Source organism: Austrofundulus limnaeus, unplaced genomic scaffold (genome assembly GCF_001266775.1).
Source record: "Austrofundulus limnaeus strain Quisiro unplaced genomic scaffold, Austrofundulus_limnaeus-1.0 Scaffold32, whole genome shotgun sequence".
Taxonomy (NCBI): domain Eukaryota; kingdom Metazoa; phylum Chordata; class Actinopteri; order Cyprinodontiformes; family Rivulidae; genus Austrofundulus; species Austrofundulus limnaeus.
The window spans coordinates 1096235-1105626 of record NW_013952434.1 but is presented as its reverse complement, the minus strand read 5'-3'; the positions used below and the strand labels follow the sequence as shown (position 1 = coordinate 1105626).

General features: G+C 40.7%; 2 protein-coding genes across 2 annotated transcripts in view; one reads left to right on the top strand and one right to left on the bottom strand.

Moving 5' to 3' along the window:
- Positions 1 to 1820: 1820 nt before the first annotated feature.
- Positions 1821 to 4790, bottom strand: zcchc17 (zinc finger, CCHC domain containing 17). Its single transcript, XM_014005696.1, has 7 exons — positions 4721 to 4790; positions 3809 to 3974; positions 3252 to 3352; positions 3071 to 3162; positions 2902 to 3002; positions 2697 to 2830; positions 1821 to 2476 (listed from the first exon to the last, which is right to left on the bottom strand). The coding sequence occupies exons 2-7, from the start codon at positions 3945 to 3947 to the stop codon at positions 2309 to 2311; spliced, it is 735 nt and encodes a 244-aa protein (XP_013861150.1). The 5' UTR covers positions 3948 to 3974; positions 4721 to 4790; the 3' UTR covers positions 1821 to 2308.
- A 71-nt stretch (positions 4791 to 4861) lies between these two features.
- snrnp40 (small nuclear ribonucleoprotein 40 (U5)) overlaps positions 4862 to 9392 on the top strand; it is a 7075-nt gene continuing 2544 nt past the window's right edge. The window contains exons 1-8 of the mRNA XM_014005695.1: positions 4862 to 5082; positions 5618 to 5747; positions 5833 to 5926; positions 6019 to 6184; positions 7200 to 7322; positions 7423 to 7543; positions 7622 to 7704; positions 7883 to 7944. Of these exons, the coding sequence (XP_013861149.1) occupies positions 4972 to 5082; positions 5618 to 5747; positions 5833 to 5926; positions 6019 to 6184; positions 7200 to 7322; positions 7423 to 7543; positions 7622 to 7704; positions 7883 to 7944 (890 nt within the window). The 5' untranslated portion in view covers positions 4862 to 4971. The remainder of the gene's footprint in view (positions 5083 to 5617; positions 5748 to 5832; positions 5927 to 6018; positions 6185 to 7199; positions 7323 to 7422; positions 7544 to 7621; positions 7705 to 7882; positions 7945 to 9392) is intronic.

The window sequence follows — 9392 nt, the reverse complement described above, 5'->3', positions numbered from 1 at the left end:
GGACCTTCAGCTGAAGGTTATCCTGACTTCACTGAATGTGGGCAGTTTGACAGGTCTCCGTTATGWTGCAGTGTGACCACTGTTTCCATCACAAGAGGCTGCAGTCCAGTTAATTATAGTTGCTGTTTGTGTGCACACACCACTGGATGTGTTGCCTTTGATCTGGGAACGCTTCGTGACTGCCTGCATGTGACGGAGGGGGGATGTTCTGTCGTCTACTCGTGAATTAGGTGAGGTCTAAATTTGTATCACTCCCTCTGATGTCATGTGCTGGTGACCTACTGCCAACTAGATGTGAGGTGAAGAGGGGAAAGTGCACAAGAGGAGGTCGTTCACCTCCTAGAGTTACCTCCCATCTTTTTTTCTGTACATTCTGTTCACAAAGAGTGGGCTGGAGCCGATCTTCAGGAACCCCCAACTGATCGTCAGACCAGCACAGGGACCATGCATAATAATTACAATAAATTAATAATCTCCTTCAAAGTTGCACGGTGCCTGATTCCTTTCAGAAGCCATCAATGAGGCCAAATCTGTTTGAATATTTGACCACATTCTTATCTGATAAACTAGTAGGTTTAAAAAGTTGGTTTCAAAAGTAGCTATTATTTTTACATTTATCCATCCAGTCAGAACATTCCTGTTTCCTCCCCTGTTCTTCGTACGATCTGCTTCAAACTGTCGTCAGACTTGAAACTTTGTATCAGGACTCACCGTCTTGGRCTTTTTGTTCAATAAGGCAAAACAAAATAACAATACAGCAGCTTCAAGATCAGAAATGTCAAAGCCTGGAATCTGAGGGCCTCTATCCTGCTTGTTTCCCTGCTCCAACACACCTGATTCAGTGATTTAATGACCTCTTATAGTTCTGTAGAAGCTTGTTAATAACACATTTATTCAAATCAGGTGAGYTGRAGCAGAGAAAYCTCTAAAACCTGCAGGGTAGCAGCCCTCCAGGACCAGGACTGGAAGCCCTGGCAGATCTGAGTCCTGATTGGTCTAAATTTTCATTATATTTTTAGTTTTTGTCTTCTTCTAAAACTTCAATTTGTCACACATGCCAATAACATGTGCTTTGATTAAGAAAGAAAAGGAACAAAACAGAAGAAAATGAATTGATAATCATAAAAGATGAGCTTTTTTAAATTAAAAATACTTCTTCCTTCAGTCCAAACTGAGCTCTTTAAAGTTTCCTCGTTAACTAAACAAGTTAAACAAAACCAGAGATTGCTCACAGCTGCAGTAAGTATTTATCATTAATTAAAAATGCTCAAAATGTCCTTCAACACTGAAAGTGTCCTTGTAAAACGTGGTTTTATCAAATAACGCCTTTGTTTTATACAGGAACTTTTATTTTCTCTTAATTAAATTCTTATACCAAATCCTTGAATCAGACGTTTTTTTTGTTTTGTTTAAAAAAAAAGGAGAAGCTGTATTCCAACAACGTGCAAAAACAAGTGATGTCGAACGAAACGAGCGACTAAAGATTGAAGATCAGATGAAGATTGTTGAGATTCTGGAATTCAGTGGAGATATTTCGAAGTGAAGCATCTGGAAATAATCTATCGATCTCACAAGTCGAAGCTTGAAACTGGGTCAATGCAGCAAAAAAAAAAAAAAAAAAAACCCAAACAAACCGTGATGTAGATTCTCTTATCTTAAACCTGTTGTGGTTAACCTTTCATGAATTATGACGAAGAAAGAAAACTAAATAAAAACAAACAGGCCACCAAACCTGAAAACATTAACTGCCTCAGAGTCCTGAAGCACATTTTAACAGCCCCTTTGTGACTTCAAGGTCCTTCAACAGAGAAGTCAGGAGGTGTTCTGTTAGCTTTACTGATAAAACCAGCTTTAATGAAGTTAGACGTTAACATTCAGAACAATGAGCTGGGGTCAGACACACAGAAACATGCACATAAAAGACATAAATGCACATTGTGTGTGTGTGTGTGGTTCAGGCGTTTTACCACCTGCTGTCTGCTTCACAGAAACCTGATAGCGCCGAGCTGTGTGTGCATTCAAAAGGGGTCCTGCTGCCATATAACTCGCATATATTTGATTACAAAGGAAGTGTTGCGTCCTGTCACTGTCAGGAAGTCAGGGGGGGTACTATAGGACAAGCGCAGCAGGTCACATGACCTTTTCTTTTGGTTTATTTTACAAGATTTTCACCAGAAATTATTTTCTTATTTGCTCAATAAATGTAAGAAACTAACCAGTTTAAAGTTTCTCTGAGCTATTATGGATAGTAATGAACAAAGATGTGTTTCGCCGTTTAATCCAGTGTGTGCTTGGTGTTGCGCCTGCCTCAACTGCGTTTGTGTAATTTCTCCTTTTTGTGCTTCTTCTTCTTTTTGTCGTGCCTTTCCACGCTGCTGCTGCTGCGGCGTCGCTTCTTGGATTTGCACCCGCTGCTGCCGCTATCGCTGCCCGACTCCTTCCGTTCCCTCTTCTTCTTCTTCTTCATTTTCTTCTCCTTCAGCATAAGGGAATGAGAGGTTATTGCTTTGTGACGTCATAGAAGAAACGCACAGACAGCTGACAGCGGTTTCGCTACTTCAAAGTTAAACCGCGGCATCAGCAAACACAATCACTGCAATGTTCAAACATTCTCATGAAGCTGTGTGGTCACATGATCTGCTGGACAATTAGGCTGAGAACACAGAAAAAAAAGGGTAGTGAGAGACAAGTGGGACCTTCTTTTTCTTCTTTTTGTCAGCATCCTGAGGCTGGGCTGCTGAGGAGGTCTGCTGTGACTCTTCATCATCCTCTTCAGGAACCAGAGCGTACTGCGAGCCCGGAGCCGAGAAGCAGTCCTTTGTAAAGTGGCCTGAAGGAGAGTGATGAGTTAATAAAACCTGCGGCGTGAACTTTAAGTGACAATTTGTGTTGATGTGGCACCTTTGCAGCCGCACTTTGAACACGTCGTGTTGAGAACGGCTTCCAGAGTGATTCTGTTGCTGCCTTGATCTCTAAAATTTCTTCTTCTCCTTGCATCCTGCCTGCAAACACACCGATACGAAACACTTATCTCTGCTAACACGCACACAGATGAATCTAAAGCACTTACTCTGCCTGAACGTTGTTAGGGTCCAGGTCCCGCCCCGTCCCCTGATTGACAGCTTTCATTGAGAACGACAGCTTCACCTTGTCTCCCTGAATCTGACAGGCCGAGAGCAGAACTGTTGTTGGGTGTTTTTCTGCGCCGACAGCGGGTTTTAAAAAGCTACTGTGTGTGTTTGTGTTCTCACATCTCGTCCGATCACTTTGATCCACACTTGTTCCCCGACATCCACGATCTCAGAGGCGCTTTCGACCCTGGAGGCGGACATCTCGCTCACATGGACCAAACCTGTGGATGTAAGGGTTACAGGGTGTCCACGTTGATTCCACACAAAATGACTGAGCAAAAAAAAAAAACAAAAAAAAACTTTCTGTTTTGCTGAGAATAAAGATTTGAAACAAACTTTGCACATTGTTGCCCCCTATTGGAGAAAAACATGACTATTAAAAAAAAGTGACTTGGAGTTTTTTAAACAAAATGTCTATTTTTCCATCACTTCTTCTACTACAAAATCTATTGACATTGATAATAAAATAGTTATGAGAGTGGTAATAAATTGTTGAAGAGACATGACTTCCTAGAGTTTTGGAAATTATCAATTTATTTATGTAAGTGTTGGGTTCTACAGTTTACTCAGTAAACATCTCTTCTCATTTCTTTACTTTGTATTTCATCATGATTTGATTTATTTCATGAGTCTTTCAGTCTTAACTGTATGTTTTCATAAACAAAACTTTTACCTACCTTCCTTCCTGTAACCAGGCAATCGGACAAAGGCTCCATAAGTTTGCACAGAAACTACCTCTCCCTTGGCGATGCTGTACAGCGGTGGCAGACCGTCCAGTCCTGCTGGTTCTCGACTCGACCCGTCGCGACTGGACATGGTCTCCACAGGTGTATGTCAGAGTGTCTGGCAGACAGATGATTAAACATCTTTTCTGTTTGCAGTGTCATTGAAATACAATACAAAATTGGAGAAAAGTGACAAATTGCTTAAAATGCTGTAACTCCCCTTTTGGACTCTGAACAGATTTGACCTATTTTAACCTTATTTCAAGTATTTGCATTTACATAACGTACAATTTAGAGGCATCCAATAAGGTATATCACTGTTGTTAATGTTCTTTTGGCTACTTCATATCAGGGGTCGCCATTCCTATTAAAGGCCAATGAAATATTTTTTTATAACACTGAAATAAAAGCATAATATAACGTTTTTTAAATCTGGTTTCAAATAAATGATGTTGCCCTAAGGAGTCTCTACAATATAAAGAGTTTATGCCACAATTTGTTGTATTTTATTAGAAAAACTACATTACTAAACTAGCTTCGGCTATTTTAGCTTCTTTAGCCTCACAAACATACATCCGGCTTTTTTCTATATTGCAGGACTTTTTAAAAAAAATTATAGTGTATCACTGCACGTAAAAAACAAATAAGTAAACTGAGTAAAAACAACTAAATTACTAGCTTTTTACATGGTAACGTAGAGGAGAACCTGCTACACTAGCTATCGATGTTTACTGAACGTCTGTCTATATTTATTTAACTTGTTACATAAAAAATAACTTCATACATAAAAAATTGATAATTCGGGTTAGATTAAAACACTTCACAAAACGTAGTTATAAATCTGAAAAGCAATATTTTTATTACCTGCTTTTGTAGTGGCTGAGCTCCGGTTGTTTACATCCGGTTCAATTAACACAGTAAAAAAAAAAGCAACCAATCACCGAAGCCGGTGCGAGTTTCAACCAATCAGATGCCTCAAAGCAAGCGGAAGTGCTTCTGTCTGTCTTCTTCGTTGGTGCTTCCCTAGCCGTATCTAATCGTAGACGTTCGTTTATTTTTGTGAGCTGTATATTTGTTTTTACTCGTTTTGGCTGTCTTTGTGGACTGTTTCCGCGATGATTGAACCCATCAAGAGACCCGGAGACATGGCGGTGGTTCCCAGCGTCATGAAGCGGCCCCGAATGGAGCTGGTGTCGGCGGCTCAGTCTCAGCAACTCGTGGCCTCGGTCAGTGCTATTTTTTTTTATTGTAACAAACACGTCATTTATCTTTTGACAATCTAAAGACTAAATGACTGAATACAGTGGAAATACGTTGCAATTTTAAAATCAAATTCAGCTTGAACCTGTAATGTTTGAAACAATGATATTTATGTTCACTTAAACAATCTTTTTGAAGCTTTACAACAACACCAAAAATAAACAACTGTTTCTTGTAAAAAACATTTGACTTTCTATAGTTTGAGTCCCACAAACACTACAGCACATAATGTGTTTGTATTTCTCAGAAGTTAGAAGTGAAGCTGTTTTCCCCTGACAAGATGATTAGAAGTAATGATGTAGGGATGTGGAAGGAAATTATCTCTAAAATGGAAGAGAAATTGATTACCAGTAAGAAAAAACAACACCAAATTAACAAAAAAAATTGTGTCAGTGTTAAAACCATTGATCACTGACCAAATAAAAGCACAAATGATGTGCAGATCTTGTGTTTTTCGTGTCAGCATAATAATCAGTCGTTCCTGCTCTGTTGCTCCCTCAGGGCCCCCCACGGACCTCCAGCTTGCAGGCTCCCATCATGCTGATGTCCGGCCACGAGGGCGAGGTCTACTGCTGCAAGTTCCACCCCAACGGAGCCACGTTGGCCTCCTCGGGATTTGACAGGCTCATACGTAAGCCGTTATCACTGTTTAACTAAATCTTTGTTCAAACGCATCCCGTCGCTGTGAGAGACTTCACCCTGTTTCCCTGCTGCAGTCATGTGGAACGTGTATGGAGACTGTGAGAACTACGCCACCCTGAAGGGTCACAGCGGAGCAGTGATGGAGCTGCATTACAACACAGACGGCAGGTCGGAATGCTTTAAAACGCACTTCCTGTGGGGTTAGTGGTGAATTTAGTTTTGCTCGAACTGATGAGTTGTGTCGTTCTTTTCTTTTCCAGCTTGCTGTTTTCAGCCAGCACAGACAAGACCGTTGGTGTGTGGGACAGCGAAACAGGTGAGAGGATCAAACGCCTAAAGGGCCACACCTCGTTCGTTAACACCTGCTACCCGGCGCGCCGAGGGCCCCAACTGGTCTGCACGGGCAGCGACGATGGGACGATCAAGGTGAAGTATCTTTGAAATAAACACCTTAAGGTTTTATTGCACAGCAGTCATGTAGCTGTAGATTCAGACACGTTTGTATTTGTTAAAAAAGAAAAAAATTGTATAGGTCCTCTGGACGGGTTCTTCTCTATGAAACGTTTCGTCTCTCCTCCAAGAGACTTCTTCAGTCTGAGAGTTTCAGGCAAAATTCAGGCTTTTAAGCACTGACTGATACTCACATCACATGGCTATCGTTGACACCTAATTAACACTTATTGTTAACAGGGGGTGGAGTGATACTGGCAATAGCCGCACTGTAGGAGGGGGACAACTGAAAACGGAGGCCTCCACCTCTGTTTAATGATGGACGGTCTTTCTTCATAAAAATGGCTTCTTTTACTCCTCTCTCAAACCAACGTTCCTCTCTATCAAGAATGAGAACATCCTCATCTCTGAAAGAGTGACCGCTGGCCTGTAAATGAGTGAAAACTGCAGAGTTCTGGCCATTAGATGTAGCTCGTCTGTGTTGGGACATTCTTTTGAACAGTGGCTGCTTTGTTTCCCCGATGTATAACTGGTCGCAGTTTTCACTCATTTACAGGCCAGCGGTCACTCTTTCAGAGATGAGGATGTTCTCATTCTTGATAGAGAGGAACGTTGGTTTGAGAGAGGAGTAAAATAAGCCATTTTTGTGAAGAAAGACTGTCCATCGTTAAACAGAGGTGGAGGCCTCCGTTTTCAGTTGTCCCCCTCCTACAGTGCGGCTATTGCCAGTATCACTCCACCCCCTGTTAACAATAGGTGTTAATTAGGTGTCAACGATAGCCATGTGATGTGAGTATCAGTCACATGGAGGCAGGGCTTAAAAGCCTGAATTTTGCCTGAAACTCTCAGACTGAAGAAGTCTCTTGGAGGAGAGACGAAACGTTTCATTAGAGAAGAACCCGTCCAGAAGACCTATACAATTTTTTTCTTTTTGATTTTTTACCTGGATTACTGAGATGCATCAGGACATTTGTATTTGTTTGCACCGCAGCTGTGGGACATCCGCAAGAAAGCGGCCGTCCACACCTTCCAGAACACCTACCAGGTTCTGGCCGTGACGTTTAACGACACCAGCGATCAGATCCTGTCGGGAGGCATCGACAACGACATCAAGGTGCCGAGCTCCTGGACGAGCAGAAAGCCAAGAAAAGAATCTTAAGAAAACGTGTAAGTGCTCGTGGCAAAGCCCGTCTGAAACGTCTCGTCTCGTTCAGGTGTGGGATCTCCGGCAGAATAAGCTGATCTACAACATGCACGGCCACGGCGACTCAGTGACCGGACTCAGCCTGAGCTCCGAGGGCTCCTACCTCCTGTCTAACTCCATGGACAACACAGGTAGTCCTGGGTTCTTGTGTGGCTCGTAACGTCGAATAATACGCGCTTGAATCCTGACCACTTCCTGTGTCCTCGCAGTGCGAATTTGGGACGTGCGACCGTTTGCACCCAAGGAGAGATGTGTGAAGATTTTCCAAGGCAATGTTCACAACTTTGAAAAGGTAATAGGATTAATTAAAAGGATTGTTTCTCCTTTACATCTACACAGACCCTTTTATATAGAGATATTTACAGTATTACAGCATTTTAACAATAACTTTTGATTCTATCAGAAAGTGGTTCACAAATGCGATCTCTTCTTGCTGATAAAGTCCGTTACCTCTTTCCCTGTTTGTTCAGAACTTGCTGAGGTGCTCCTGGTCCACTGATGGCAGCAAAATAGCAGCAGGCTCAGCTGACAGGTGAGAGACGAGCTCACAGACACACGAGAATGTTTGTTTTCACACATTACACCTTTTTGGGTTCTAACTCGATGACAAAATTACAACTTCTGATTTTCTGTTTGCACAAAATTTCATTTACTTTGCAAATTGTTGAGCTTTTTATAGCTTCCACCATTTGATCGCTGTTTGTTGCGTCTGGTCTCAGAGACTTTAAAGTGCCTGTGAGGTCAAATTTTTGTAATACATATGAAGGCATTTTTAGAAAGAGGACATTGAAAAAATATTGCAAAAGAAATTTCATGTCGCTGAGATGAACAGTTGTTCAGATATTTGCCTGTGAAGTAACAGGAAGTGATGTCAAAGGGGAATTTCTGCATGGAACAAAGCATTGATAAAATGGCTAACGGCACAGACTGTAGAGAAGAATCTGATGTTTTTTTTAGATTATTTTGAGTCTCTATCAGAGATACAAAGAGTCAGAGTTCAAAATGTATTGCTTCAATAAAGACCAGAGAGTTCCCCTTTGATGTCACTTCCTGTTTCACTTTGGCTGAGTCAAGTTCAAAAGAAAATATGCCAGTTTTGGGACACAATGGGTTAAATCGTGTGTATTATTGCAACTTTCTTAAATATAAAGATGTTTTGACTTTTTGAATTTGAAGAATATGCATGTCACAGGCACTTTAAACATAGTTAAAGCTCTAAGTGTGAATATGATCATAAAATAGTAATATTTGTTCAAATGTGACTGTGTGGATAATAAATACATTAAATTTATTAAAAGCAGAAGTCTTACTTTGTAAAACGTTTATCTTTCTTGACAAACATTTGCTGACAAATGTTTGAGTTTTATAAAAAATGGAAAAAAAAACATTTATAACGTTTGATTTGTTATAAGATGGACTTGTTCAAAACATCCCTACTCCCATTTGAAACATGTGACCTGTGGCATCTGAAGAATATTTGTCATTTTTGTTAGCATGTGACGCTAATTAATTTAGCCTCTAATCATAAGCAGAGAGATGAACTTCTACTGGGAGCTGCTTTGGTTCAAACTTTTTCCATCAATGAGTGAATGAGCTGAAATTGTTTTAGTAGAGAACACTCTCTAATGATTGAGAGATATTTTGAAACAACATTTACTTTAATAATAGTTTTTTTCTTACTACATCGTGTCATTTAGCACATAAAGTCTAAACATCCAAACTTGTGTTTAGAAGATGATGTCAGCAAATTCACCTTTCAGGAAAAAAATTCAAAGAAATGTAGCTGAAGACAAAAGTGTCCTGATGCATCTCAGTAATCCAGGTAAAAAATCAAAAGAAAAAAAAATTGTATAGGTCCTCTGGACGGGTTCTTCTCTAAAGAAACGTTTCGTCTCTCCTCCAAGAGACTTCTTCAGTCTGAGAGTTTCAGGCAAAATTCAGGCTTTTGAGTCCTGCCTCCATGTGACTGATACTCACATC